Below are 15,689 nucleotides of genomic sequence, written 5' to 3'. Positions count from 1 at the left end.
CGCACACCCTCAACTTGAGACATTTGTGGTATTGTGTTGTGTGACAAAACTGCACATTTTAGTGGCCTTTTATTGACCCTAACAAGGTGCACCTGCGTAATGATCATGCTGTTTAATCAGCTTCTTGATATGCCACACCTGTCAGGTGGGTGGAGAAACGCTCACTAACAGGGATGTAAACAAATTCGTGCACCAAATGAGAGAAATAAGCATTTTGTGTGTATGGAACATTTCTGGGATCTTTTATTTCAGCTCATGAAACCAACACTTTACATGTTGCATTTATATTTTTGTTCAGTATAGTTCATGTTACCCAACTCCACACCAAACTCTAACCCCACACGTCGACCGCTTGTTGATCTGAAAGGTAGGCCATTAGCAATATAGTTCTGCCTTTCACTATATTGCTTGTACCAACAAGTGTTTAGGGGTAGGAGTTAGTGTTTGGTTTGGTATTGGGCATGTGAGTGAGGGTATATACACAGGAGTCTACATTAATCTAAGTATGTGTCCTAATTCTCTCCCCCACCTTCCTAATCTCCTTACCTCCATGATCACTGATCTAAAAGGACCCAAAAAAGGTAACAGCATAAGCAGTAATATGGTGAATTCCTTTCACGCATCTGTCAACATGAAGGAAGGGAGCCAAAGGAAGGAACAAGGCAGGGGAATAGCTTAAATCTCTTATAGTAGAGTCAGTGGGGCTGGGGCAGAAGAGGCATTCCACAGAGAGCAGAGGTAACAAAGCACCTTTTTACAGACCTGGCTGTAAATTAATTTGCAAAACAATCCTTAAACCAAGTACAACAATAAACTAAGGATGGAAAGGAGTGTCCCTGGTCTCATAGTCCTCTCTACCCTCCATTGAATTAATCACAGGTCTGAGTGGGTTGGATTGGTCAAAGCAGAAGGGTGGACATCTTGGTTTTGCTTATACACACACACCCCTACAGATCAGTGATTGGAAGGAGAGGAAGATGCACTATGAAGCCCATTCTATTCCATTCAGAAAGGGTGAATGGTCAGCCACTGACTAATCAGTGAAGTCAGGAGAAGTAATGCAATTTGGTTGGAGGGGTGGGGAGGGGTTCATAAAGGTAACCCCCTAACTCAGGGTTTCCCAAACCCGGTCCAAATAATCAAAGCTTGATGAGTTGGTTATTTGAATCAGCTGTGTAGCGCTAGGGCAAAGAGGAAAATAGGTTTTCCTCAAGGCTAAGGCAACACCAAATGCACACTCTCTCACACACACACACACAAGCATGAAACATATACAGTACACATTCTGCATGTTTATGTAGTAAACATTCCAGGAACCTTCTCGGTCACATAGTTGTGTTAACATATGTAAGCAGGATAGGTACTAGGCATTTCATCATCAAATAGGGGCCATATTTCAAGTTATTTGAGAACCACATTTAAAAAATAAAATGTAACACTTTCTTGTGCAATCCTTTAAGAGTTCGCAAATCCTGCATTTTCATGCTGTTTGAAATAAATTATTTTACACTTCTCTTTAGACATTTCTCTAGTTTAGATTTAACAGTGGGTATGGATCATTTCCAATAGCTGTCAAAGTCAAGTATTTTCTATTTTAAATGTGTAAATCAAGGGTAGTAGTATAACAGCATTAACACAATATATACACAGTATATTCCAATAGAAAAGCTAATTGTTCACAGATAGGTGGTTGTGTTGATTATCAGGATTTAGGTGCTCCTACAGACTCTCCTGTGTTTCAGGAGTGAACTCTCTCGCTATCTTACAATTACAGCGTTGGGCCAGAAACCGAAAGGGCGCTAGTTTGAATTCCCGAGCTGACTAGGGCACATCGACAGAGGCACTTAACCCTAATTGCTCCTGTAAGTCGCTCTGGATAAGAGTGTCTGCTAAATGACATAGGGCCACTCAGTCATATGGTCACACTTCACAATAAATTGCACAGATACCACGTGTGCTACATTTTCTGTTGTAATTAAATGCAACTACCATGGTAACTAGCTGGACATAATTTGCCCAATTTCCTTTACACATCAATCATTGTTTATATACCTTATCGGCAAAGACCATTTAGAGCTAAACATTTACATTCTGGTTACCAGAGTAGTTAGAGAGTAACTTCATGGTATGAAGGCAAGTTAATGTAAAGAGTTGCCCAGTCTTAAATTTAAATATTCAACAAACAAAATAATAGGAGGGCAAAAGTTCATAGAACTCTTTAGTTGAGCGAGCTTGAGGGCGTGGCATAAACAACGTACAGAGCAGCTGTACTTTGTCTGCCAGACACGGAGAACAATTTACAGGGTATTTACAAATATACACGAGGGGGAGGAAGTGGTGGTGGTCTACGTTAGTCTGATCCAGATCTGGAGGTGATTCGGCCAACTCTAAGAGACAAAACACACCTTGACGATGAATGGTTCAAAGCAGCGGGTGGCCGTCCCATCGCCTCTGAACCAAAATATTGGACGTTATTTTCTGTGTATTTCCTGACAATTCTACATGTTGAATCGCCACCGTTCGTCGACAGCCAGCAGGTGACCGTTAAAACACCGCAGCCACATCCTGCTTTCGCCTTTGCGGTGTGTCTCGTCAAGAGGATTGAGCTTCAGCACCCAGGCTAGGTCTAAATACAACCCGAATCAGAGACCAGGCTAGGTCTAAATACAATCAGAATCTGAGACCAGGTTAGGTCTAAATACAACCCGAATCTGAGACCAGGCTAGGTCTAAATACAACCTGAAGTGAAACAAACTAAAGTTACACCAAAACCAACCAACCAGAACACTGGGCCAAATGGTACGTTTTGAGAGGCTGTGTCTACTCTTCAAGGACATAATAATATTTGTTACATCACTGGGTAACTGTGATCCCTAAAACGAAAGGTAATCCCAGTCAAGGGACTTTTCAGAGTTTACGTAACAGTGTCCTGAGATTGAGTGTGAAACCAAAATGGATGGAGTGCATAACATGTAGACCAAATAGATGCAGGTGAGAAGAACCAGAGACTGATCAGACAGAGCAGAGGGGGGTGTCCCGTTTTAAACACCTGCCAGTGGCCGCACTCCAGGTGTAGCCAGAGAAGAGAGGGGTCTGATCCAGAGCAAAGTGTCATTTTAGCCAAGCGTTGTCTGGTCTGATGACATTATCATCTCATGTGATGATCTTATGACCTTTCCATCACACAGCGAGCCCCATTGGCTAGACAGGGAGGACGGGGGACTTGGGGACAGACTCACGCCCCCCGGTCTTGGGGATAAGGAGGAGAATGAGAAGGTGTTAAGGAGGGCAGAGGGGTGGCTGGGTTGACTGATCCCTCTTGGTGTAGATTAGCTTGATTGATAGCCCCCACCCAACCCTAAGGACACAGGGTTGGGGTACAGTCAAGCCCTTAAAGTCCTCCTCACACTCCGTTGGCACTTATCTTGCTCTTCTGGGACGCCTCTGCTGCTTTAGCCTGGGGGAGAGGTCAGAGGGCAAAGGTTAATCTACAAACAAATGATGGAAAAGAAACGGATGGCACTAATTGAATAATGGTGATTTTCAGGAATGGACATTAACAATAATTGAATAAAACCTGTTGTTATGGGCATACAGTAATTTAACTACTCATAAATCCTATATGGTTAATGAATGTGACAAATGGTGGATCGATGGTTAAATAGCTATGATTTCATGTGACTGGTTTGTTTATTTGTTTGTCTTTTAGCCCACAATAGTGCTAATCTTGGCAGGGCAGTTGTTTGTTGTGGTGTGTGCGATTAGGATGTGGTGAGAGAAAGGGAGACGGAATTGGGGTTAATGTAATTACCACTAACACTAACCTTTAACCATCTCTAACCATAAATCAAGACCAAAAAACTAATTTCATTGTTCACTAGTTATGAAGATGTTAAGTGAAGTTGTGAACAGTCATTTACTTGCCAGCAGCCTGGCCATCTACACTGCATTCGGAAAGTATTCAGATCCCTTCTTTTTTTCCCACATTTTGTTACGATACAGCATTATTCTAAAATGGATTAAATAAACAATTTTCCTCAATCTACACACAATACCCCATAATGACAACACGAAAACAGTTTTAAAAAAATGTTTGCACATTTATTACAAATAAAAAACAAATACCTTATTTACATAAGTATTCAGACCCTTTGCTATGAGACTCGAAATTGAGCTTAGGTGCATCCCGTTTCCATTGATCATTCTTGAGATGTTTCTACAACTTGATTGGAGTCCACCTGTGGTAAATTCAATTGATTGGACATGATTTGGAAAGGCACACACCTGTCTATATAAGGTCCCACAGTTGACAGAGCATGTCAGAGCAAAAACCAAGCCATGAGGTTGAAGGAATTGTCCATAGAGCTCCGAGACAGGATTGTGTCGAGACACAGATGTGGGGAAGAGTACCAAAACATTTCTGCAGCATTGAAGGTCCCCAAGAACACAGTGGCCTCCATCATTCTTAAATGGAAGAAGTTTGGAACCACCAAGACTCTTCCTAGAGCTGGCCGCCCGGCCAAACGGAGCAATCGGGGGGAGAAGGGCTTTGGTCAGGGAGGTGACCAAGAACCCGATGGTCACTGACAGAGCTCCGGACCTCAGACTGGGGCAAAGGTTCACCTTCCAACAGGACAACGACCCTAAGCACAAAGCTAAGCACAAAGCCAAGACAACGCAGGAGTGGCTTCGGGACAAGTCTCAATGTCCTTGAGTTGCCCAGCCAGAGCCCGGACTTGAACCCGATCGAACATCTCTGGAGAGACCTGAAAATAGCTGTGCAGTGATGCTCCCCATCCAACCTGACAGAGCTTGAGAGGATCTGCAGAGAAGAATGGGAGAAACTCCCCAAATACAAGTGTGCCAAGCTTGTAGCATCATACTCAAGAAGACTCGAGGCTGTAATCGCTGCTTCAACAAAGTACTGAGTAAAGGGTCTAAATACTTATGAAAATGTATTTTTTCTGTTTTTTATTTTTAATACATTTGCAAACAATTCTAAAAGGGTAGTGTGTGTAGATTGATGACAGAAAAAAAAACAATTTAATCCATATTAGAACAAGGCTGTAACGTATCAGAATGTAGAAAAAGTCAAGGGGTCTGAATACTTTCCGAATGCACTGTATTTACTACGGCTACGCTGTCATTTCTAGCATGGCCATCTAGTCACTACAATGATGCTCCCTGTGGGTATCACATGACTGCGGGTCAAAGATGACTGACCTGAATAACCTGGGCAGGGGTGGGAGGTTTGTCTGAGACGATGGCAGCCTGGTCTCTAACCTCTTCCGCCTGGAGGAACAGAAACACACACTTTCTCTAACACCACCACAGGTCATCCTGGAGAAAATACTGGACCGGTCTGTCTTTGACCAAAACCGGTTTATCTACTCTACTGAGCATTCTGTGACCAGGTCGTGTGTGTCTGTGTACTGACCAGCCTGTCTTTGATGACCAGAGCTGGGTCCACTAGTAAGTCTGAGGAGGAGGCTGTTGTTCCCTGTGGGGTCTCAGCTGGAGGAGCGGCCTTCTGCAACACAATGTTACATTATCATTATGAAAATGATCTTCCCCAAACTTGAAACTCACACACTGCGTATGTATGATTTGATTTGATTTTAGTCATTTAGCAAATGCTCTTATCCAGAGCGACTTACAGTTAGTGAGTGCATACATTATTTTTTATTTTTCATAATGGCCCCCCGGTGGAAACGAACCCACAACCCTGGCGTTGCAAACGCCATGCTCTACCAACTGAGCTACATCCCTACCGGCCATTCCCTCCCCTACCCTGGACGACGCTGGGCCAATTGTGCGCCGCCCCGTGGGTCTCCCGGTCGCGGCCGTCTACGACAGAGCCTGGATTCTAACCAGGATCTCTAGTGGCACAGCTAGCACTGCGATGCAGTGCCTTAGACCACTGCGCCACTCGGGAGGTATGTATGCCAGTTAGGCTCTACACTAGTTGTTAAGCGGATTTATGTGCTTAATTTTCAGAAGATATTTGGCCACTTTAGTTGTGATACAAACCTTAAAACATATAGGCCTATGGGCTAGGCTACATGAGGTAGCTTAGTGGTTAAGAGCGTTGTGCCAGTAACCGAAAGGTCGCTGGTTCTAATCCCCGAGCCGACTAGGTGAAAAACTGTCGATGTGCCCTTGAGCAAGGCACTTAACCCTAATTGCTCATGTAAGTCTCTCTGGATAAGAGCGTCTGCTAAATGATGAAAATGTAATGTAAATGTGTGCGACTATGATTTGAAAAAGTCAAGAGAAAAAAAAGGCACGCGCTGTTTCTTGCCTAACTGCACACAAGCTGGACATCAAGTGATAATATATCATTCACAAGTGATAGGCTAATATTGTCCCCCATCAGACAATTCTTGATTTATTCTTATCTTTACATACTAAATAATATATGTATGAAATTTGTTTTGATTTAGAACAGACCATTATCATGCACCTGTCTCGAAACAGGGGCAGGGGAAACAAATACATGCACTTAAATAGCGAATGGAGGACACTTTTCCCGTGGTTCATTTTAATTCCAGCCAGGTAGGCTATACTCCTGTTGTAAAGAGAAGCAATGTGCTTAATATTAGGAAAGTTGAGAAATAAATATAGTAGGCCTAGCCTATAGAAAGCTGATGGGATCCTCCTATTTTTAATAGAGGCCATCAAAACTCTTGTTTTTTCACGCAATTGCATAGCCTATAGAAATGTTGCGCAACATGAGGTCATGGCCTCTCATGAAGTGTTTGATTAGATTTTCGATTTCATTTGCATTGATGTTAGCGTGATTAGAGGGACATTAAAGTGCTGAGTATCAGGCAGTTAGCACGTTTGGTAGGCTACTAATAACCATCAGCAGCATCAGAGCTTTGAGAAGCCGAATTACATGTTAACATTTACATTTTAGTCATTTAGCAGATGCTCTTATCCAGAGCGACTTACAGTTAGTGAGTGCATACATTTTTCATACTGGCCCCCCGTGGGAAACGAACCCACAACCCTGGCGTTCCAAGCGCCATGCTCTACCAACTGAGCTACAGGGGACTACCATGACTAAACGGTCACGTGGAATTTGACTTCCGTCATGACTCGTGAACGCCGGTGTGGCAGTAATGCGGTCAGCGTAACAGCCCTAGGTACAGGGGGTACGATGTCTTACCTCTAGTTTGGGTACAGGGGGTACGATGTCTTACCTCTAGTTTGGGTACAGGGGGTATGATAGGTATAATGGGTTTGATGTCAGTCAAGTACATAGCTCTGGAGAGCAGCAGCAGAGAAGGAGGAACGTTCTCCTTCAAGTGCAGGTCCAACCACTGGAGAGAGAGGTTACAGGTCAGAGGTCACTGAAGAAGCTAATCCTTTTTCGTCCCTAATGGCACAACAGGGTGCCATTTGGGACGCTCCCTTATAATACAATAAATAGATTGAATCCTTTAGTGGCTTGACATTATGCATCTTTAACAAGGTGGGCTATATGTTTTGAATTTCAATATATTCTAAGGCTGCATGATGCGACTAATGATGATTTGTTCACAAGTTGAGTGTCAGACCTGTTGCATCTGCTGGCGTAGCTGGTCAGTGGTCAGACCCAGTGACCTCATCCCTCTGCTACGACACACTGCCTGCAGCTCTGACACACTCATAGCAGGCACACCCTCAGTGGCTATCACCTCGTCGTCTGCTTTGATGGTTCTCAGCTGCCTCATCAGCTGGAAGCGGAGCAGGTTGTTGGTTCCTATGGGCTGCAGCTCCAGCAGCTTACACAGGGCCACCAGCTGGGGGCGCTCTAGATGCTCCAGCGTCAATTCATCTTCAAACAGCTTGGAGAACTTGACGATGTCCTTAGTGGTAGGCTGCTCCCCTGTGTGACGCACCTGGAGATGACACAGGGAGGACAGGGGTTAGTTACAGCAGTCTGGGGACTTGTCATGCAGACCAGACAGGCTTGGGAGGGACACGTGCACGTGAACATTATCACATCTTGAACGTTTTCAGGTCTGTATGACAAACAATGGGATGAAAACTTGAAAACACTCATGACATTATGAATCAGAGGTGTGGATGCATGCTTTGCCCCCTGGCTAAATTACCTTCTGTACATAGGTGGAGAAGCGCTGCGTCTCATCCTCTGTCAGAGCCTTGGTCTTGTTCCTCTTGGCCATCTCTGCTATGGTCTCCTGGAGGAATTTAGCCAGCTCCAGCTTAGCAGCCAGACCCTTCTTCTGCTTCTCTTCCTAAAGAGAGAAAAAGGAGGGGAAAGAGAGAGGGAGAAGTTATTTCTCAAATGGTCCTCATGCATAGGCTAGCATTAGCTACTTGCGATTCGTTTTAGAAATAGAGTAGGTTCTAAAAAAGGAGCCTCAATCGTATTCTATGAAGTTGCTAGGTAATGTTTAAGAGGGTCTATTTGAAAACAAACTTTCAAAGTGCTCCAGTTGGCTAATGGTGGTCACTACCACTGCTTCCTGTAGGTATCCCAATGGCCATGACGTGAGAGGCCACGCCAGGCACCTCTGTTGTACAGGAGCACGAGGACATATGAGAGTCATTCAGCCATGAGTGATCTACAGCTAGCCAGGGCCCGGTTTCCCAAAAGCATCTTAAGGCGAAGTTCATCATTACAACCTTCGTAGGAGCATCGCTAAAATCTCAGAGCAGTTTCCCAAAACCATTGTTATTAACGTTGCGCTTGAAAACGCTCGTAATCTAACACCTGCCTTTTGTAGAACAGCTTATTGCATCGTTAATGTTTTATTGCCCTCCCGCGTCACTTTATACACAGAAGATCTCCGCTAAACATAGAATCACATGGTTTATTTTCTCTGACCGCAGATAACTTCAGAACAAAGTTGACTACAAATAAAGTTGCCAATGTCTTTGCAATTGATAAAAACAAGTAACATATAAAAATAAATTAGACCCTGGTCTCAATTGTGACCCACCCTGGTCACCCAAAAAGTAATACAAATATATTTGCAGCCGTAGGTGGTAATATCGCTCTAGGAGCCGATCCGTCGTCAGTATTGTGAAATAGTTATAAGGCAAGATTTGAATTGAGAAAGCTGATCCGAGAGAAGCGCTGCCTTTTTTCCCGATCCTATCAGTGTCGGCACTTGCGCCAACGACGCACTTAGACTGTTCTCTCTGCGTGGTTTTGGGAAACGCATATTACATCGTCAGCTGTTGTAGGAAAGATGCATCGTTAAAAAACACCCGTAAGCCTAAATTCCATCACTATCGGGAAATCGGGCCCAGGCCTATTGGGGCTAATCCCACACAAAGACCTGGGGTGTCCCAATAACTTCTTTCTTCCTGAAGTCTGCACCTGTTCACTACTCCCCACAAATGTAAAAACATTGGATTGGTGGGGGATTGGGCTAGAGAGTTTCTTATAGTAGTAATTTCCTGTAAAATCTATGAAGGGAGGTGAACAAGTGCGCACTTAGGGAGAAAATAGATTGGGACACACCTCTGCTCCTTCTACTGGCCTACAGGTCTAAGGAAAGATATCCACTAGTGGGGTGCATCTCAATAGTGTGCTTGTCTCCTTTCCTTTATCTGCATTGATAAGGAAGAACAGAAAAACAGACACCTAGCATATCATGACTAGATCAGTGCAGATGAATGAGAGGAGACAAGGAAGCAAGTTTAGACCACTGAGATGCAGTCCGTCATCAACAAGTCAGGGACATTAACATTGCAACAGTGTGAAGAACGTGCCTTCTTGGTCTCGGTCTCGAAAGTGGAGGGCAGCATCTCAGGGAAGAGCTTGAGGAAGACAGGAAGCAGGAACTCCATGAAGGGAACGATGATGAAGACCATGAAGGGCAGCAGGCGGAACAGGTCAGCACATGTCCTCATCAGCTGGAGAGAAAACAGACGGTTCGCAAAGCAAACAGTAACAGGTCTCACACAACGATAAGTAACAACATCAAAGGAGGAGAGGAGAATAAAAGGGATCAGAGTAGCCAAACATTGTCATATGACTTATGTAGGCTATGGTTGATTGGTATTATAGAAAGATGCAGTGATGCAATGTGAGTTTTGCCCCGTCATTGCACCAACACCCATAGAAATAGAATGCCCAGAGTGGATCCCAAACATTTTGAAATGTGACCGACAAAACAATGTTTTCTTAAAAATGTTCTCTTTGATTGACCTTTTGACCCACCAAGTCAACAAAACCAATGTCTGTGGCCACGTCTTAGGTGAAACTCCCAACTGATTCTGGTTCATTTTATGCACACAACTCCATCTGGTTCACGGGACCTTGTTCATTTTATGAGCAGGTCCAAAGCCTGGCACAATACCTCAGATAACCCTTCATGGGTTGTAGACTGCAACCCGTTACACTATACCTCAGCTACCTTTCATGGACAGTAGACTAACATTACACTATATATCTCAGCTAACCGTTAAGGGCAATAGACTGTAAAAAGGCTCAAGATTCAAGGAATTTTGCTCATTGTTATGAGCAAGGGTGAAGGACGTGAAGTGAAGCCCGTATTTCTGATAGTTTAGTTCCTTTTATGAGCTGAATAGGGGTGAAGGACATTAGGTGAAGCCTCATATGATGAAAGTTCTATTCATTCTATGAACTGAACGGAGTGAAGGACATAAGTGAAACTCCATCTGAAACACTGTGCTGGTTATTTCACATAAGCAGGATAGTGAAACTGTACGTATGATAAAGGATAAAGTTTGTCGGATCAGAATAATGAAGAAAGTGTCAGCCTATTTGCAACACACTTTCTTGTTTCGTGTGTTGCACTTGCATTCAGTAGTCTATGAATCACATAATTATGAAGGCATAAATGCATGAAAGTGTGTATTCTTATTTAAAATGTATGTAGTTCTGTCCTTGTAATGCACTCGTCTATTAATGTTTTGTATTATGTCATGTTTTATGTGGAGCCCAGGGAAAGTAGCTGCTGCTTTAGCAGTAGCTTATGGGGATCCTAATAAAATACTAATATGGTCAGGGGTAAAAGTAGGTTTAATTTGTTACCGGTACTGTGCGCGCAATTTTTTTTATGAATCATAGAATAACATATAGAATCCTTCCTAATTTAGTATGATCTCTGTGGGCCTAGTAAAGATTTGTCGTAACTTTTATCATGTATTACCTTTTTATGTGGCATAAACACAACCAGTCATGACGTTTTCATCTGATTGTCAAACAATCACTTCAAAAGGCACTCCTGTTGGCTACCTGCGTTTGTCCACTCATAAATAATTCCAGCATCCAAACAGTGCACACGCAATTAGATGAATGGAAAGAGACAGCTGTTACAAAAAAACTTTTAAAAAGTGTAATGACATTGCCGATTATCATTAGGCACACAACACTAAAAGCCTGAATTGCTGCGTCCACTGCTGTATGGGCGTCTCGTCTGGACCACTTATCAAATCGCAACAGGAGGGTATATTGCCCGTTTTCAAGTAAATTCACTCATTTTCATGCAGCTGACCTGCGGTAATGTTAAATAACGGTGTAATTGCCTATAGTTTTCTTAATTATTGTGATAGACTCATGTTTTACCGATATAGCGTACCCCCACTATTTAGTTTGCTGGGACGCCATACCGGATCGGCTTACTTTCACTCCTGGTCTTAAGCCACAATACAAGAAGGAATCCCCCTTGACCCACCATGGGCAACACTATGTTAGGATTCTGTCCCTCCGTCTCTGGCAGACTACTAGCACTGCCAGTCCCTTTCTAAAATAGACCCGGTGCTGAGTAAAGCTCTACCATGGCATTCACATAGCAAGGGTCACACGGCAGTGTGTTTGGATGTGTGCATGTGTTATTGTGCCCATCTTGAATCAGAGGCAATAGGCTAGATGCATCCTTTCAATCAGCCTTACTGATAAATATGGAGCCTGAAGTCATCGGAGGGTGTGTGTGTGTGTTTGTGTGACGTACTGTATCTACATGCCTGCGACCCTACGTGTACTGTGTTTCATTAATCAATCCACCTTATTTGCTGATAACACTGTAGCCTAAAGTGGCCTGTGTTTAACCAGGCAGCTTGTTAGAGAGACAGTTGGGTATACCATCCACATGAATGTCCTTTTTTCAGATAGCAGATTAACCACAACACTGGCACTGTGGCAGGCAGTGTTCTGAAATGTTTATAATCTAAGGGTCACAATGGGTGACTCAGACCTGAGATTAACTCAGTTTTGTTCTTAGACTGAGGGTTAAACTAGAATACCTCATGACATGTGGTTTTACTCCTTAGGTTGTGTTCAATAGGCACAACAAGAGAAAACATCAAAGCAAAAATTAGCAACATTGTTATTGGTTCAACAAGTTCAAAAGGTAGCAACTTGTTGTTTTCAAAACACTCAGAGGTTCCTGGTACTCCTTACTACACATCAGGGAGTATTCCTATAAATCCTGCCCTCCCCCCTGTTATTTACTCCTTAAGGAACAGGTTAAACACAGACAGGGCTCAGCCTACACTTCCTGCATGGCCACTTCAATAGTCACAACAATGACAGTCTGACTGACTATGCACTGTCTGCAGACACAGACATCAGCCATACTGGCTGCCCTGAGGGCAATGTGCATGACACAGTTTAGAGTCAATACAAAACAGTCACATACAGGTCAAATACAGCTCAGCACCTTCAATCAATGTTTACATGCGTGTGCAGCAGGCTGATCATCATCAGTAAGTCTAACCATGCTCTAGTCTAGTATTGTCCAGTGTTGGTCAGAAGGTCTGTGGGACACACTGGTGGGACGTTATGGGCCATGGGTGGCTAACATCTGATGGAGCAGCTAGATGAAACATTGGTTTATTGTGCATCACTCCCCCAGCCTTACCCGTCTCCTCTCCCTGCGTGAGAGCAGTTGTCCGTGCAGCAGTCTCCACACCATCCTCCCTGCGATCTTGGTATCGATCCCCAGCAGCCTGAAGCCGTTGTAGTAGTGTTTCAGCTCATCCACTATCCTCTGGCCAATAGATTTCCTTACTACCTGGACCGTAGGGGCAGCAGCTGCAGCCGCTACAGTGGCGGAAGCAGGGGGAGCAGTAGCTGGAGGTTGGGGTGCAGGGCCAGAGGGGCCATTCTTGGGGGTCCCTGGGTGGTCATTCTGGGCTGGGGTGGCAGGAGCCTTGGTGTCCTGCAGCCAAACACAGGAGCTGTGCAGAGATCTGGCCAGCAGGGTGGTACTGTGGGTCTTGAAACCATGGAGCCAAACGCAGTGAGGGTAGCCAGACCTGGAATGCCTTAGGGAGGGTAGGGACGACAGGTGGCTGGGGGGGTCCAGGTTGTGGTGGACGTAAGCTGTGGAGGGGAGGGGGCAGCAGCTGTGCCTCTTAGACAGCAGGTAAGATCCCCTAGAGACAGAACATAGATACATCGGTATGGTCAGTGACTGCCTAGTCATATTTGACATATCCTTACTTTCACTACAGCAGCCAGTCAGGCACACTGCTGTTCTAATGTAAACTAGACCAATGGTTTATGGGGTGTCACCTATGGCATTTACAGACCAGACTAGCTTGTTTACATAACCAACTCTTCCAGATTACTTCCTGGAGAGTTAATCGACTGATTTAACTAGCAGGGATCCTGTGGACACGGACAGTGGTGTCCCCACTGTGTGGTTGAGGTAAGTCCAGGCCTAAATGGTTTCTAATATAGAGCAGGTGACCTGGTCTCCTACCTTGATCTTGTTACTGCCAGAAGCACCTGTGCACTGAACACTGCCATTGTTACACTGGCAGATCGAGGTCTCCTGCAGGGTGAACAATAAGATCAGTGAAATACATTACTAGAAATGAAAATTAATACATACTGTAACTTCACAATGTTCTAGTACTGGTGGATGGCTAGTGTCAAGCTATTTTATTTCCAACCGTCGTTTTGTTATGGATTCAATATGATCAGATTGCTAGCTAGCATGGATAGCTAGCTAACGATGCGGACTACGGCCAGTACTGTATCTCATTAGCTAGCTAAATAGCTAACATCCGCTGTCTTTCGAGAGTTTGAAACTTTGGTTTGACAACGGAACATCTGAAATATCTGACTTAGCAAACCTAGGAACATACAGAGATAATGCATGTTCCTAGAGCAAACACGCTAACAGCTGAAAACGGAAGTTGATTGACGAACTTACCTCGAACGTCAAATTGTCCTAGCGTCGAGCTATGCTATGGCTGCCGACTGGTCGTCGTAAGGCTGGTCTAAAAGAGCAAAATAGTAACTGTTACAATCCATTCACAGTTGTGCGCTGATTGAAGATGTGCGACGAAAATCACCACTACTGATGTGATAATAACCCAATTTCCGACTGATTTATTACTAGTATTCCTTCGAGAAACGTCATGTACCCTTTTGACCAACTTCGCCTATTTGGTACAGTGACCTACCGCTGCTGCCGGGTCGTCACTAGTTAAGTTAACACAGCCATAATTATGGCTAAATCCCACCCATTTCTACAATTTCTCTTCTTAAAATTTGATTTTAAACCTAACCTTAACCACACTGCTAACCTTACGCCTAACCTTAAATTAAGACCAATTTTCACTTTGTAGCTATGTTATCTAGTGGAAAACCTGCTACTTCACTGAAAAGGTTATTGCGATTCACACAGGGCGCTTCTTCTTCGATTAGGTTTAACGGCGGTTGGTATCCAATAAATGCTGCATTACCGCCACCTACTAGACTGGAGTACAACTCCCTTTTACTTTGCTTCAAAAAATAAAAACATACCCTACCATCTAACACCACATTCACAAAAAAAAAAAATAACACCACCCTACTCCGCTATTTAAATCTACTTAGTCCTACCTCAGGCCAACAACCTGAGAGGATGGCACACCAGCACTTAACACACCCTGTAACTCTTCTGATGTCAAGTCTCACACACCAAAATACCTCTCTGCAGCTGCCACCACAACCTCAATTGTCTGCGATTTATGTTCCATCCCTGCAGTACAGTTGATAACCATTGCTTTAAATGCTAAAAATCCAATCTTACTCAAACATATATCACTTGTTGGCCTATCCCTCTGTACTGGTACAGAACTACTACTCACACCACTTCTCTCAGGATCCCTCCCCCTTGACCCATCTTCCTCTACTTTCTTCACTGCCTCAGCATATAACAACTTCTGCACTACTCTAACCCTGGAAACCTCAACCTGCCTCTCTCGCACAGGACATTTCTGATCCCCAGCCCCATGGGCACCCCTACAATTAACACATACCACTACTTTCCACAATGCTACACATTCCTTTGTCTCATGCCCTTCTGCACACTTCTCACACCTAGGAACCTTCCTCCTACATACTGCTGCCACATGCCCATAAGCTTGACACCTATAAGAACATAATGTATTCGGTACAAAAGCTCTTACAGGATAACGTATATATTGCTTTTCTGTTTCACCACTCACGCCACCCTGTCTGCGTCGCACCAAACGACGAGCACCACAAACACCGGGAATCTTCCCCTTCAGTTGGTCAACTTTTACATTTACTGCTACACCAAAAATCACTCCTTTCAATGGCGCCCTTTTCTTGAGCGCAAAACAATTCACATGTCTTGCCCCCATTCGTTTAACGCGGAACACCTGGGTCATTCTACAGATTCGGTGACATTTCAGTATTGTCAGTGTCCCAAGATGTACTAGTGTTATAACTTGTCAGAACA

General features: G+C 44.0%; 1 protein-coding gene across 1 annotated transcript; it reads right to left on the bottom strand.

The window, feature by feature from the left end:
* Positions 1 to 225: 225 nt before the first annotated feature.
* Positions 226 to 14,396, bottom strand: LOC311141892 (LETM1 domain-containing protein LETM2, mitochondrial-like). The gene is made up of 10 exons (XM_084177390.1): positions 14,151 to 14,396; positions 13,695 to 13,766; positions 12,849 to 13,365; positions 9,733 to 9,876; positions 8,103 to 8,246; positions 7,563 to 7,886; positions 7,206 to 7,325; positions 5,438 to 5,530; positions 5,224 to 5,292; positions 226 to 3,457 (listed from the first exon to the last, which is right to left on the bottom strand). Exons 2-10 carry the CDS (start codon positions 13,739 to 13,741, stop codon positions 3,404 to 3,406), a joined length of 1,512 nt encoding a protein of 503 aa, XP_084033516.1. The 5' UTR covers positions 13,742 to 13,766; positions 14,151 to 14,396; the 3' UTR covers positions 226 to 3,403.
* Between the last annotated feature and the right edge of the window lie 1,293 nt (positions 14,397 to 15,689).

Source organism: Coregonus lavaretus (genome assembly GCF_964263955.1).
Source record: "Coregonus lavaretus genome assembly, chromosome: 14".
In the NCBI taxonomy this organism is placed as follows: Eukaryota; Metazoa; Chordata; class Actinopteri; order Salmoniformes; family Salmonidae; genus Coregonus; species Coregonus lavaretus.
The sequence above is the reverse complement of the archived record's forward strand: the minus strand, read 5'-3'. Positions and strand labels throughout refer to the sequence as shown.

Coding starts and splice junctions, on each gene's coding strand:
- LOC311141892 (XM_084177390.1), bottom strand. CDS start 13,741: ATGGCAGTGTTCAGTGCACAGGTGCTTCTGGCAGTAACAAGATCAAG. Junction 5,531..7,205: donor CCCCTGTACCCAAACTAGAG/GTAAGACATCGT, acceptor ATTGTGTTGCAG/AAGGCCGCTCCTCCAGCTGA. Junction 5,293..5,437: donor TGGTCATCAAAGACAGGCTG/GTCAGTACACAG, acceptor CTGTTCCTCCAG/GCGGAAGAGGTTAGAGACCA.